This window comes from Myotis daubentonii, chromosome X, assembly GCF_963259705.1.
Source record: "Myotis daubentonii chromosome X, mMyoDau2.1, whole genome shotgun sequence".
In the NCBI taxonomy this organism is placed as follows: domain Eukaryota; kingdom Metazoa; phylum Chordata; class Mammalia; order Chiroptera; family Vespertilionidae; genus Myotis; species Myotis daubentonii.
Genome location: NC_081861.1, coordinates 10,240,220 through 10,255,169, shown reverse-complemented (window position 1 = coordinate 10,255,169; position 14,950 = coordinate 10,240,220). Strand labels below are relative to the sequence as shown.

At 54.6% G+C, this 14,950-nt stretch overlaps 1 protein-coding gene across 9 annotated transcripts in view; it reads right to left on the bottom strand.

The window, feature by feature from the left end:
* Positions 1 to 709: 709 nt before the first annotated feature.
* The window catches only part of FAM3A (FAM3 metabolism regulating signaling molecule A), a 15,055-nt gene continuing 814 nt past the window's right edge, over positions 710 to 14,950 (bottom strand). Inside the window, exons 1-10 of one of the 9 annotated variants that reach the window (XM_059679211.1) lie at positions 9,374 to 9,774; positions 9,204 to 9,276; positions 6,783 to 6,896; positions 6,197 to 6,220; positions 4,567 to 4,690; positions 4,386 to 4,444; positions 3,406 to 3,456; positions 2,776 to 2,860; positions 2,573 to 2,699; positions 710 to 1,425 (exon numbers count right to left, since the gene is read on the bottom strand). In XM_059679211.1, coding sequence (XP_059535194.1) covers positions 1,330 to 1,425; positions 2,573 to 2,699; positions 2,776 to 2,860; positions 3,406 to 3,456; positions 4,386 to 4,444; positions 4,567 to 4,690; positions 6,197 to 6,220; positions 6,783 to 6,896; positions 9,204 to 9,216 — 693 coding nt within the window. In that variant the 5' untranslated portion in view covers positions 9,217 to 9,276; positions 9,374 to 9,774 and the 3' untranslated portion in view covers positions 710 to 1,329. Of the gene's footprint in view, positions 1,426 to 2,572; positions 2,700 to 2,775; positions 2,861 to 3,405; positions 3,457 to 4,385; positions 4,445 to 4,566; positions 4,729 to 6,196; positions 6,241 to 6,782; positions 6,897 to 8,719; positions 9,099 to 9,203; positions 9,781 to 14,950 lie in introns of those variants that run through there. The other 8 variants (XM_059679210.1, XM_059679212.1, XM_059679214.1 and 5 more) reach the window with 8 other exon arrangements.

Sequence of the window (14,950 nt, the reverse complement as noted above, 5' to 3'; positions counted from 1 at the left end):
TTCTACTATCTCTAAAAAGAAAAAAAGAAAAAATATCCTCAGGTGAGGATTAGCAAAAAAAAAGTCTATGAAAAAATAGACATGTACAGTGCTTGATAGAGGGGCAGGCTGGGTGATCAGCATCTCCTGGGCAACACTCTATCCACTGAGCCAAACTGGCTAGGGCAGTGACTTCTCTCCCTTTTCTGACTCCATACTGTTGTACCTGTGCACCCCCCCCACCCCCGCAATGTGGTATTCCAGCAAAATTTCTGCTAGTTTCTTGCTGGTTCTGGTTCAATGAAGGGAAATAGAACTAATCTGTGAGAAATGATAAATAGTCCACATGACTCTGTCCTTTGCAGTCCTATTTCAAAGGCACCCAAAGCTGAGTGCTGGGGGGACACACACTGGCTCCCAGGGAGGCTGGGTGTAGTGGGAGGCCCGGGCAGGATTTAATCCCCATCGGGTGTTCCTACAGGCCTGTGCTGTGTGTGAGGGAGTTGGTGGGTTTCCTGTCCAGAGAGCAGAACTGTCCCTTTTGGGCAAGGATACGGGCTACCAGCTGGCGAGCTGCTCTGCTTGCTACCTGAGTCCCAGCTCAGCGACAGCAGGACATGTCCGTGGCAGAGTCCTGGAGACAAAGGCTGTCTGCTAAGGCCGTGGGGGTAGGTTGGCTGGGCCTCCAGGCCATATCCCTTTCCCAAGGACAACACCACCCGACTCCATGTTGAGTGCACACATTCCACTGGGGCACCAATTTATTAAGAGGTCATCTAGAAGCCGGGTCCTGTGACAAACTGCAGGAGCTGCCACCCACTGCACCAGGGCCCGTGACCAGGCTCACTACCTGACTGCCCTGGCCAGCCAGGCTCTAAGGCGGCCCCTTCCTACGGAGAGCGGGGCAGGAGGCAGCCAGGTAGGTCCCTGCATGGGCCGCCAGATGTGGCTCACCGGAAGGAAACCTGTGGGAAACAGGACTAGTCTGCAGAGCAGTGAGCGGCTCTGGGTGGAGAGGTTCCGGAAGTTGCCCAACCAGGTGGCTGTGCAGCCAGGGGGTGAGCACCCAGGGCCTTGGGAAGTGGGTGGGGGCTGACTAGGGAAAGCAGCCTTAGGAAAAGGAGATGGGGACCTGGGCTCCCCTGCCAAAGTACAATGAGGCTGGCCATCGCAGTCCCCGCCACCAGTCACACACGGGTCACCGCTCACGGCCTCGGAGCCCTGATGTGTTGAACAAGAGAGCGCTCCTGGCTGGTGTGGGGTCGGGACTCAGCCCTGCGCTGGCACCACTTCTGCCTCCTCCTGGGCCAGGCACACGCAGCCTCCTTAGCCTGGTCGGCGCTTGGCTGGCTAGCTGGCTGTGCTTCTCCTTGGGATGCAGCCTTCCATCTCCAGCGCCTCAGGCCAGCCTTCGTACTTGTTGGTGTGTCTGCTGTTCTTCACATGCTGCGGGGTCAAAGGAGCGGGGAGTCACAGCCTCAGCCCTCACGCACCCGAGAAAGAACTGGCAGTGCCCCTGGGCCAGTGTCAGCCAACCATGCACTCTCAGGGCACCCGCCCCCTCTGTCTGTCCCGGCACCTTGATCTTTCTCATGGAGAAATGGCCCTGGCTGCCCCGGCGTGACCTCCACAGGTGCAGTGAGAGGCCAACTCCTCTGCGCCTCTGTGGGCCTGGCACACGCTGGGGAGGGAAGGAAGGGGTCTGTCTGTATGCCTGTCTCTGGCCAGCCCACAGGAGCTGCTGGAAGTTATAGGAAGAGCAAGCTCAGAGGGAGTGTTTCTTCTCGCGGGGGGGGGGGGGGGGGAGGCTGTTAAGCTGCTCTTTTGGTAACCAGAAGCTTCCAGAAATCAGTGGAGGCTATTTCTTTAGTCCTGCTGTGGGGAGCAGGGCTTGGGGACACCATGGCTTTCACAGAACAGGAAGCTTCCCAGCAATGAGGATGGCACCTGGGCTTCCCAGCCCCTCGCACGGGGCCTGACACGGGTGACCCCAGAGGAGCCGTGAGCCAGACAGCAGCCAGGCTGGTGCAGAAGGGCATGCAGCGTGAATCTGGGTACTGGGTTTCGGGAGGATGGGAGGACCAAGCATCTTGAAGTGTTTAGGAGGCGAGTTTCTTACTTGTGAGTGTTGCCAGTGTGTAACACTCGGAGACCCTTTAGGGCCTGGCCGGTGGGCTCAGTGGTTGGGCATCGACCTATGAACCAGGAGGTCATGGTGCGATTCCCGGTCAGGGCACATGCCCGGGTTGTGGGCTCAGTCCCAGGTGGGGGGTGTGCAGGAGGCAGCCCATCAGTGATTCTCTCTCTTCATTGATGGCTCTCTCTCTCTCTCCCTCTCCCTTCCTCTCGGAAATAAATAAAAATAAATAAAAAAATTTCAAGAAATTAATACTTGAAAAAATAAAAGTAAAGACCCTTTAGGGTAAAATCCATACGGGAGGGGCCAGAGTTGCCTCGGGTGGGGGTGTAGGGGCAGGATTTAGGGAAGGCTACAGCATGAACAAAGGGGGAACTCATGAGATGCAGGCAGAAAGCCCGGGCCAGCTCCCTGGTCTGGGAAGTGGAGTTGCCAGCCTCCCCCACCGCTCCGTACCTGCTCAAAGGGGCTCTTGTTCTGCACACCCTTGGCCCCCACAAACACCCAGCTGTCCCGGAAGGCTAGGTCCTTGACATTCTTGCTGCCCAAATCGCTGAAAAGCTTCCTGGTCTCTTCGTTCATCCTGCCGCACAGAAGGAGAAGGTGTGAGTGGTCGCCATAGGAGGGCAAGGCTGAGGCTGGCCCAGGCAAGCACTTACTTGGTGGCGGGGTCGTCGTAAGATGCCACAAACACCAGGGTGCCTTCATGCAGTGGCCGAATAAACTTCAGAAGATCGTTGACATCTGGGGGCACAGATCCCATGGAACATGGAGCATCAGGCACCACTGGGCTTCCCTCCCCCACTAACCCCTATTCTCCGAATGAGGACACTTAAAGTAGGGATCAGGCCAGGGACACACCCCACTAAGGGTGACAGGAACAAACTGGTATACGAAGCCAGGGCACTCCCCATGGCCACACACCTGTCCCTGCCCCTGCCTTTTCTGAACCCAAGGAAGTGCTCGAGAAGCCCCCAGCGAATGGCCAGAGGAAGGGCAGTGTTTGCAGTGGTTCTCAACCTGTGGGTCGCGACCCCTTTGGCAGTTGAACGACCCTTTCACAGGGGTCGCCTGAGACCATCCTGCATATCAGATATTTACATGACCATGCATAACAGTAGCAACATGACAGTTATGAAGTAGCAACGAAAATAATTTTATGGTTGGGGGTCACCACAACATGAGGAACTGTATTTAAAGGGCCAGAAGGTGGAGAACCACTGGTTTGGGGAAGGACACCCAGTCATTCTGCCGCACAGTCAAAACTGGGGGGCCAGGCGGCCACTCACCTCCTGCCCACATGTCGAAGGCCCGGGCCTCGATGAGCTCACCGCTGACCCCTGGATCAACAGGGAGGATGGGGTCTTCCTGGGCAAGCCAGCAGGGCAAACCCACCCTACCACCTCGGTCCTCCCAGACTAGGCTCACCACATGGCATGGTCACTGGGTGCAACCCTTCTAGAACCTTTTCAAATATCCCCCCATATCAGCCTGGCTGGTGTGGCTCAGTGGTTGAATGTTGACCAGGAGGTCATGGTTTGACTTAGATTCTTAGTCAGGGCACATGCCCGGGTTGTGGGCTCAATCACCAGTAGGAGGCGTGCAGGAGGCAGCCGATCGATGATGTTTCTCTCTCTATATCCCTCTCCCTTTCTATCTCTCTCAAAAATCAATAAAGGGAAACACTTTTTTAAAAAAGCAAAAAATATATATATGCCCCCATATTCCTGCCAACTATGCCCCTTATTCAGACAGCGGCGGCCCATCCAAGGCTGCAAAGCTTCTGCCTGGCATTTGGGGCCCTCCAGGTGTGCCCTTCAAATTCCTGGAAACTCCTAATTCTTTCCTACTATCATCCTTTTAAAAAATAAGTACATATATTTTTTCTTGATTTCAGAGAGGGAGAGAGAGCTAGAAACATCAATGATGAGAATCCATGATCAGCTGCCTCCTGCATGCCCCCCACTGGGGATCGATTCGGCAACCAGGGCATGTGCCCTGACCGGGAATCGAAATCGAGCCATGATCTCCTGGTTCATGGGTTGACTACTCAAACTCTGGGCCACACCGGCAGGGCTCCACTGCCACCATGCTTTTGTTCATTGAGTCACTTCTGTGGACCCTTCAGCTAGCACAAACCCCTTCCCTGCCTCCTTGGGAATTCTGAGGGGAGGGGAAGGGAGGGAAGGGGAGGGGTGGGGAAGGTCACAGCACAGCAGGGTTCCACTTTCCTCAACCAAACTCTGACCCCACATCAGAGGGAACTTACCATTCACCAGGGCAATGTTCAGTCCTCGACCCACGTTGTCCTTCACACTGCTCATGAGCCTAGCAAGGGGACAGCCCTCAAGTGGCACGTCTGCTCCACTCTCCTGACCTTGCAGGCCCAGCTTCCGATCACCCATTCCCTCCCCCGCCCCCGCCCCCCCCCCACACCCCAAGGAACTCACATCTTGTCCTCCAGGCAGATCTTGGGTCCGATGACATTGGCAGCCCCGCTGACCATGCGGAAGGCCAGGTGCTCCTCAGGACATGGCTGGGGCAGGCCGCACTTGTACTTCCTGGCCCGCGGCTCTGGGCAGGGACAGTAGGGGTGACCCATGGGCCTGGCCCTGGGTCATCCGAAGTCTGAGGAAGGGAGGTCAGGACCAGCCCATAGGGAGGAATGACTGATGATTGAGCAGGGGGCCAGTTCGGGGAGAGGACATGGCTCAGGCCAGGAACACCTCCAGACATTCTGTATCCCCTGGGCCGCAGGCAAGGTGACAGGGACCCCTAGGGAGGCTTTTCTGCCACTGATCGGAGAAGAGAAAGGAGTAGCAGCTGGGAGGGCAAATGTACAGATGCGCGTACGGCCAGAACAGACTGAAGGAGAGCAGTAACTGAGAGAGCAGCGTGGCTCACTGGTTGAGCGTCAACCTATGAACCAGGGGGTCATGATTTGACTCCTGGTCAGGGCACTTGCCCAGGTTTTGGGCTCGATCCCCAAGTGGGGCGTGCAGGCGGCAGCCTATCAATGATTCTCTCATCTGATTTTCTATCTCTCTCTCCCTCTCCCTTCTTCTCTGAAATCAATAAAAATATGTTTTTTGAACAAAGAGAGAGAAAGCACTTGATTCCCATGGGGCAGAGTTGGAAGGACGGAAGGACAACCTCTGTCACAGGCTGTATTGTGTCCTCATAAGAGATATTTTAAAAATATATTTTTAATAAAGCAGCAGAATATTAACAAAAGGTGAAGCTGGGTACAATATTCTTTGTCCTATTTTTTCCAATTTTTCTATAGATTTGAAATCATTTCCAAGTCAATGAGTAAGAATAATTTTTTAAAGAATGTGTGCAATCATTTTATTAAACTGGTAATTTTATTTTCCTGGATTGGTTTTATACCATGCCAATAAACACATTTATGCCCCCCCTCCAAAAAATTGATTTTTTATTGATTTCACAGAGGAAAGGAGAGTGTGAGAGATAGAAATATCAATGATGTGCCCTAGCTGGTTTGGCTCACTGAATAGAGCGTAGGCCTGGGGACTGAAGGGTCCCAGGTTCGATTCTGGTCAAGGGCATGCACCTTGGTTGCAGGCACATCTCCAGTGGGGAGTGTGCAGGAGGCAACTGATCGATGCTTCTTTCTCATCAATGTTTCTAACTCTCTATCCCTCTCCCTTCCTCTCTGTAAAAAATCAATAAAAATATATTTTTTAAAAAAGAAATATCAATGATGAGAGAGAATCATTGATCGGCTGCCTCCTGCAGGTCCCCTACTGGGTATGTGCCCTGACCAGGAATCGAACTGTGACCTCCTGGTTCATAGGTCGATGCTCAACCACTGAGCCACACCGGCCAGGCTGGAATGGGAATTTCTATCCTATGCCTGTCCCACCAGTGTATTCTGGAAGCAGGGAACTTGTTTCCTAGGTTGACGGCATGCAAGCGGCTCAGCAGGCTGTATTGGCCAGTTTGGGGAGAGATAAGTGGAAACCAGAAACCCTGGAGAGCTGGGGGCAGGCAGGGTGTCACATAAGTAGGAGGAGGGGCAGGCCCAGAAGAGGGGCAGGGAGGTAACAGGAGCCTTACCTGCCGTCACTGAGTTCTCTGGGCCTGTGGGGAGAGAGTTGTTTCTGTTAGTGCGGAGGCCTCCTGGCCTGCAGCAGAGCAGCCTGGCCCCATACCATGCAGTCAAGGTGGTGGAGTAACAGGCTCAGAGGCCAAGGGCTAAGCCAGGCTGATCTTGGCATGTTCTTGCTCAAGTCTAAATGATGTTCACATGCAAAGCTCCCTGCTCCAGGAAAAGGGTAAGTCGGAATTGTACAAAGTACTTAGGTCACTAGAGACAAGGTGTAGAGTCCCCTCCTAATCTCAGAGCTCAGCAGAAGGTCGGCAGGGAGCAACCAGGGAGTCATCCCCAATGTTCAGCGGAAGTCCCTCTGCCCCTTACTCAAGCCCTGCCCACTCCAACTGGGCTCAGAACTAATCAGGGGGGATTTGCTGCTCAGCCCAAGCAAACTCCCAACCAGAAGCCTGTGCTGGATGCCAGGAGACAGACGGAGGAAGAGAAAGGAAATCCAGGCCCCTCCCACCCCCAGCCTGAGCCTCAGCCCACGGGCCCAGGTGGCCACCATGGGGACCTCTGTAGCCAGGCAAGGAGGAGTCCCACACTCACTGATGAAGAGTTGCTGGATGCGAGAGAAGCCACTGCCAGGCCCACCCAGGAAGATGCTGACTATGATCCAGGTGAGAGCCACGGTCACAATCAGGGCCACGATGCGGAGGGGGCCTAGAGGCAGGACAGACAAGGCAAGGCCACCTCAGATGCCAGTGAGCTCCAAATGGTCCCAGGGCCTCTCGCAACCAGATCTCCCCATCCACTTGGGATGAAGTGACTGGAGGACAGGAGGCCGGCCACTGGCCGGAGGGGGGCAGCCCCAAGGCTCTCAGCTTGGTTTCCCCCGGGGCAGGTGCTGGGGCCTTCCAGAACTCGCTGCTCAAGAGGGCTCTCACACTCCCCCAGGAGCACCCACCCTCCTGCCTGAGGCTGCGGATATTTGTGATCCACCCATCACATCCTCTTTTTCTCCTGTTGTGATGGAGGAGGAGGTCCCTAGTCCTTTTGAAGACCAGTCCCTTCACCTGCTGTGACGTGGATCCCTAGCTCTCCTCCCTGTTCAGGTTTCTTGTTTTGTTCTTTTAATTTTTTAAAAATTGATTTTGCCCTAACCGGTTTGGCTCAGTGGATAGAGCGTCAGCCTGCAGACTGAAAGGTCCCAGGTTTGATTCCGGTCAAGGGCATGTACCTTGGTTTCGGGCACATCTCCAGTAGGGGGTGTGCAGGAGGCAGCTGATCGATGTTTCTCTGTCATCAATGTTTCTAACTCTCTATACCTATCCCTTCCTCTCTGTAAAAAATCACTAAAACATATTTAAAAAAATTGATTTCAGAGAGGAAGGGAAGGGGAAAGAGAGATAGAACCATCAATGATGAGAGAGAATCATAGATCGGCCGGCTCCTGCACGCCCCCCACTGGGGATTGAGCCTGCAACCCGGGCATGTGCCCTTGACCAGAACCAAACCTGGGACCCTTCAGTCCGCAGGCCGACGCTCTGTCCACTGAGCCAAACTGGCTAGGGCCCTGCTCAGGTTTCTTGTAACAGCAATCATCCCATCTCTGTCTTTCTCTTCTATTTTCAACATCTCTCCTCCTGCCCTAGCCGGTTTTTCTCAGTAGTTAGAGTGTCAGCCCGTGGACTGAAAGGTCCTGGGTTCGATTTCAATCAAGAGTGTGTGCCTCAGTTGCAGGCTTGATCCCTGGCCCTGGTTGGGGTGCATGGGGGAGAAAGGCAACCAATTGATGTCTCTCTCTCTCTCTCTCCTCCCATCCCTCCCTTCCACTATAAAAAATATCCTTAGGTGAGGATTAACAAAAACAAACAAAAAAAAAGCTCGGCTGGCATGGGTCAGTGGTTGAGCATCCACCTATGAACCAGGAGGTCACGGTTCGATTCCCGATCAGGGCACATGCTCGGGTTGTGGACTCGATCCCCAGTGTCGGCGTGCAGGAGGCAGCTGATCAATGACTCCCTCTCATCATTGATGTTTCTCTCTCTCCCTCTCCCTTCCTCTCTCAGAAATCAATAAAAAATATATTAAAAACAACACCCACAACAACAACAACAAAACCCAACTTGTTTCCAAGGCCACCTATGACATTCTTGGTGTCAACTCCCCAGGTCACTTGTCAGCCCTGATCTTTCTGGACTTCTCAGTTGACTGCCCAGGCCCTCCTGCTGAAAATAATTCCCTGCTGGCTTCCAGAACAACACATGCTGGCCCATCCTCATTGCTTTATCCTCCTCCTTTACCCTCCCCTGAAAAATCTAGACTTTCCCAGGCTTCTGTCTCAGGCTGTCTTCTCTGCCTATTCTACTCTTCTTCCTCTACCCTCCTTATGGGTGCTCTCACCTACTCCCCGCCTTGAATCAACCCCCCAGGGGGCAGTGGCACCCTATTTTTTTTTTGCCCCAGCCTTGAGGCTACACCCTCCCAGCCAGTTCCCCACTGGCTCGCTCCACCGGAATGCATTCATAATGTCGCAACCTTACCAGGTATGAACTCTAATTCTTGAGTTCTGCTTTCCATCCCCCAAGCTGCCCCTCCCTAATCCACGTTCGTCCTTCGTTATCCAGCCGACAGCAGGGCTAGCACTAGAGGTTCATATTCAACCCCACAGCCACTTGGGTCAGTTTCTCCTTTAAGACCACTACCTCTCCACCCAGTCTCCCTGCTCCCAGGAGCCTCTCTCCCACAACTTTGTTTTCCGAACAGCAACCAGTTGCCCGAGGTGGTAGAAATTCACTATCCTAATCCTCATCTCACAGCTCGGGGAGCTGAAATGCTCGCAAGTGAAAGGATTTGTTCAAGGTCCTGGAATGAATGTTTGTGCATAGTCCTCCGTTTGCAAAAGCAAACCCAGTGGTCCACCTGGGCCCCTCCAGCTGCGGGCCCCTCCAGCTGCAGTCCCCTGGACACCTGGGCCAGCCGGGTCTCCTTTCCAACTTCCTCCTGTTCACTGTGGAAGCCACCCACCTGCCAACCTCATGTCCACGTCTCCCGCTGGGTTGGGGCCGCCGGCAGGTGAACTGTTTGGGGACCGTGCGCTCTGGAGGCAACAAAGCAGAAGAGCAGGTTTGGGTGGGGGTCAGGGATGAGGCAGAGCTGGGCCCCTGCGGCGGGACGGGCGCGATCGGTGCACGGACTTGTTCATCCACCTGGCCAGGCTCCGGGGAACGCGGAGAGAAGCCCTGTCGGGACCGGAGGGGTCTCGGAAACGCGTTGGCTCGAGGTCGATCGTGCCTGCGGAGCCTCTGGGGCTGGGAAATGAAAGTGGTTCTCTCGGACGCAGGCCCCTCCCCTGGGAGGCCCCGAGCTCAGGCCGCTCCTCCGGGCTCGGGGGCCTGCGACGCGGGCTGGGCCGGCCGGAGACTTGCCTAGCTGTGGGGAGATGCGACCTCAGTCGGGGGTGACCCTGTCAGGCCGGCCGCACCGCCCTGCTCGGCAAAGGAAGGAGAGAGCGAGAGCAGAGGACACACAGCCCCACAAGGCCTTGCAATGGCAGCCCGGGGCGGGGCCACAGCCCGCAGGCACCACCCCCGCCTGGGGCGAGGGCTTTGCCGCTCCGCAGCCAGGTGGGGGGGTGGGAGTGGAAAGCAGCGGAGGCCCCGCCCCTGGCCGGAGAAGCCCCGCCTACAGGCCTCCTCCTCCATTTGCTCCAGCCGCCGGGTGAGAACGGCCCGCCTCTGACGTGTGCTTGGGAAGAGCTGACTGGTCGCCAAATGGGAGGAGCCCTATCCGGCCCCGCCCCTGTCCACGTATGCCCCGCCCCAGAAGTCTCCGGTTGGAGGCCAGGGGGAGATTCCAGCTTCCCAGGCTTAGAGTGCTGGGGTTACGCCGGCGCCTTGCGATCGGATTTCTGAGGCCTAGAGAGAGGCGGATGGATCTGGGAGCGTAATTAGAAATTGTTTTAAAGTGGATATATGTGCCTTTTAGAAACACGGAGGTACAGAAGAAGATGCAGGAGAAAACACCAGAATGCGACGAACCAGAGACTAGGAGGCTCAGCCTTTTGATGCCTTCCCTCGCAGTCTGATTTCTAGATGGCAGCGCGTTCACCCCGTCTTCCATGTCGTTCTGATGATGGGAGGGGAGAATACCTGCTCCTCTAGCCTCTCTCAGGAGGGAGTCCCTGACACCACCCAGTGCACCTGATCACCCACTGCACTGGGAGAGCTGGGCCCACCCCTGTCAGCGGGACTCCTTCTGGAGGGCAGCAGGGTGGCATGGGAACCACAGAAACATCCGTGCCCTTTGACCTCATGACTTCACTACAGGGAAGCTGACATTCCAAAATGCAGGGAAAGCTTATACAGCTAGGCAGTGCCAGATCTCTGGTTAGAATCCAATAGCTTCTACACTAGCATACACATCACCCTCTCTCTTTCTCCCTAACAAGGTCAAGGTAACCCTAGCTGATTTGGTTCAGTGGATAGAGCGTCAGCCTGCAGACTGAAGGGTCCCAGGTTCAATTCAGGTCAAGGTCACATGCCTGAGTTGTGGGCTTGATCCCCAGTAGGGGATCCCCAGCAGGAGGCAGCCGATCAATGATTCTCTCATCATTGATGTTTCTATCTCTCTCTCTTCCTTCCTCTCTGAAATCATAAAGGTGTATTAAAAAAAAAAAAAAGATCAAGGTAGTTTCAGGACCCTGCTGCTGCAATCGCGGGTTAGTATTTAGATTTTTTTTTTTTTTTTAGTATTTGGATTTTGTTACGGAGTTTGGTCCTGGAGATAATGGTGACCATGTGCCAAGCCCTCCCATATTTGTGGGCACTGAACCTGGGGCACCATGCCTTCCTCAGGGGTCTCTCCTGCAACGCTCATAGTTGTGATGTCCCCTAGAGGGAGCTCTCAGTCACTCACAATCCTGGGCTGCCGGCCAGGCTTGGGGCATCTGCCAGGCTGGTCGTTCTTAGGGGACATTGTTGCCATCTTGCTCACAGCCTTGTGTGAGTCCTTACTTTTCTCTGGGACTGTTTTACGATGGGAACGTAGAGAGGATTAGACCCTCGTGTCACAGGCACCCATGTCCCTGACCCGGTACAGGCAATAGCATGAGGTGGCAGAGAATGTCTCCTCTGGGCCCTCTTGCTTGGGTCCCAGCGTAGCTCTCATAGCTGAGGTGCCAGTTGACTATTTTGCCTTGGGTCCTCATGTGCCAGTTGATACCACCAACAGACCCCTCTTTCCCTCTCTCAGTGTGGACACCGATGGTTCTGTTGTCAGTTGATGAGTCATGTGTGCTCGTGTGCTTCTGCCTCGGTGCAGGTACCTCCTGCCTCTGCCCCAGACTTGGCACCCGAAGCTGAAGTGACAGTCGAATGACCTCAATGGTCCCTCATTCCCCTCTGCTGTGTTGGCTGTCCCTCAGTTGACTTTGACTGTCTCCACCCGGGCCCTCATGTGTGAGCACCCAGTGTGAACTGATAGTTGGGGGTCCCATTGGGCCCTTATGTGTCTACCTAGTCCCTCCATTCTCCGTTCTGCCGTAAATATGAGTATCTGGGCTTTCTGTTGATGCTGTCACTTGGGCCCTCATATCTCTGACTTGTGTAGCTACATAGAGCTGAGGTGACATTTGAGTGCCCTTATGTCTGCCCCAGTGTCGCTCTCATCACTGACTTGTGTTGTGTCTTGGGTCCTCATGCTGTGCCTCAGGGTAGGGACTCAGATCTGAGGTAACACTGAATACCCTCATCTGTCCCTCATACCTCTACCACAGGTTAGGCATCAAGAGCTGATGTGAGCCCAGCTGGTGTGGCTCAGTGGTTGAGCATCTACCCATGAACCAGAGGGTCACGGTTCCATTCCTGGTCAGGGCACATGCCTGGGTTAGGGGCTGGATTCTCAGTGGGGGGCATGCAGGAGGCAGCTGATCAATGATTCTCTCTCATCACTGATGTTTCTATCTCTCTCTCCTTCTCCCTTCCTCTCTGAAATAAAAAAAAAATGTTGTGTGTGTGTGTGTTTTTAAGAACACATAAAAAAAGAGCTGATGTGAGCCCTGGCTGGGTAGCTCGGTTGGTTACAGGGCCCTCCCAGTATGCCAATGCTGTGGGTTCAATCTTCAGTTAGGCCACATACAAGAAGCAACCAATGAGTGCCTAAATCGGTGGAATAACAATCTGTTTCCTCACCCCCCCTTCCTCTCTCTCAATTAAAGACCCCCCCCAAAAAAAAACCTGATGTGAAAGGTGACTCCACTCATGAGCCCTTAAGCCCCGCTATAGTCTAGGTATCTAGAAGTTAAATGTTAGTTGAATGTCAAAACCTGGACCCAATCAATGCCATGCCTCAACCCCAGTACCAGAGATGAGGGAGCTGTTGGCTGTCCTCACATGGCCCTTCTGCTTGGTCCCAGTGTACAGATTCGGTGCCAGTTGCAAGCCTTGTACCTCAGCACTAATGTCACCACCCAGAGCTGAGGTGACAGGTGTCTTTCCTCACCCGAGAGCTGTCACATCTGTCCCAGTGTAAGCACACAGGTATGTCAGACGCCTCTCACCAGGTCTGTCACCTCTGTTCCACACTGTAGGGTCCCAGAGCTGAGGTGACATTTGACTCAGTTCAGTGAGGCCCTAAGGTCTGTGTTGGAATGTATTAACCCAGAGATGAGGTGACAAGTGACTGTCATCACCTGATCCCTCATGCTTGTGCCTCATTGTAGGTACCCGGACCGGAGGTAACAGCTGAATGTCTCTACCGGGGACCTCATGCCTCTTCCCCATTGCAGGCTCCCAGAGCTGACATGACAGCTGGCTGTCCCCATCAGCACTTTCACCTATTTCTTCCTCATAGGCACCCAGAGGTCAGGTGACACTTGGGTGTCCTCCCCAGGGTCCTCACATCTATACCCCAGTGTAGCACCCAGATCTATGTCATAGCGGATACACCCAGGGCAGGATCAGATGGGGAGGTCCCCAGTCCCTCCTCCCTGCTCGCACACGGTCATCATGTGCTGGGTGGCCCCTCCATGGCCCCTGCTGCTGCCCCTACTCGGATCCTCTCACACTTCTTGGAGGGGCCACCTCGGTGATGCCAGCACCTTCCCCTGGGAAGGACGACCCCTAGCACACAGATCTGCTAGGCCCCTTAAAGTCTGTAAAGTTTTTTTGGGGGGCTCTGTGAAAGGGCTGAGTACGAAGACCCCCGCGGGGTTTGGAAGGGGCCCCCAAGGCTTTGATGTCCTCAGGTCTGTATTTTGAGGATTTGGGTTTCAGGAGCGCAGGCTAGGGTCGGGTGGGGATTTTCCGCGAGCCGCCAGGGCTGACAGCGCCCTCTGGTGGTAAGCAGGGGGAAGGCGTGGCTGCGTCTTCAGGGAGTGGCTCTGTACCCATTCAGGTCACCATCTGGGGGCTGTATTGCTCTTTGTGCCATCCTGGGCCTTTTGCAAAGCCTCCTCTACCCCCATCGTGGCCACGTGACTGCACCTCAGAGTCAAGGGTAAGACCCTCTGTAGCCACACCGGAGCCAAAGGGTTACAGGGAGCCTGAGTCCCTAGGATGGCCCATTGCCCCTTTTCCAGGCACAGGGGTGAGGACCAAGGCCACGGCAGCTGGCCAAAGCCTGGCCCCCCAATCCTGTCCACATGGAGCCTTCTCAGGTGCTCTGCGTGGACCCTGACGATCCACACTGCAGCTTTGAAAAGCCACCTTACTTAAGGGTCTCGTGACCTGTCCCTGTCCCATAAAGGTCCAGGTGAACTTCTCTCCTCCTCCCACATCTGGAGGTGCCATCTCCCATGGTGAGATGGAGATGGGGAGAGAATGAATGGTGCCCAGGAGATGGTTTGTATGTGCTGTGTACGTGTGGGGTGACGCGCCATCCTCGCTTATGGGATGGCAATAGGCTGATCCACAATTTGAATTTCTTCCTCTATATATTGCTTCCGCAGAGACCTAAGCAGAGCCTCAGCTCATCCCTCCTACCTGGCGCTCCACCTGTCAAACTGCACGGGATTCCCAACGGCTGCCATCCCAGCCCAGGGGGACTGTGCAGGAATAAGAAGTTGGCTTTCAATGGCAGACCAAGGATGGTGGGAGGAAAGAGCCCCAGGCAATTGCTTCCCAAGCAGGGGTGGGGGACAGAGGGAGCACAGGCCAAGCTGGAGGGAGGATTTGTGGTGGTCATGTTCTTGCTAACAGCTTGAGGGCCTTCCCCATCCTGGAACCCCAGCCCTGTCAGTGGCAGGGCCTCAGGATGTGTTCTTACCTCCCTGGGACTGGAGCTTTCCTCCCCTGGTCATTTTCTGGGTTGCTGCTTTCTTCCCTCCAGAAAATGTACTACCCCACATCTGATCATTTTGTCGTTGCTAATCCTCACTGGAGGACATTTTTTCCATTGATTTTTTTTAGAGTAGAAGGGAGGGGGCAGGAGAGAAACATTGATGTGAGACACAGGATCAAACCTGCAACCTAGGTATGTGCCCTTGACTGGGAATAGAGCCAATGATCTAACCATTGAGTTACACTGGCCAGGGCCATCTGATCATTTTATCTGTTCCTTTTGTTTCTGGTTGGCTGCACCTAAAGGAACCCAGGCCTATGAATGCAGGGACCACAGTGCTGGTTCCTGCCATCTTTCCAGTGCTCAGCTTAGGAGCTGGGGAGGAGGGGAGACAGCCACACAAGGGGTGCTGCCTTTGTTCCGAGCATACTGGGTTGAACAGTGTGCCCCCCAAATCCGTGTCTCCCTGGAACTTTGGAATGCCACCTTATTTG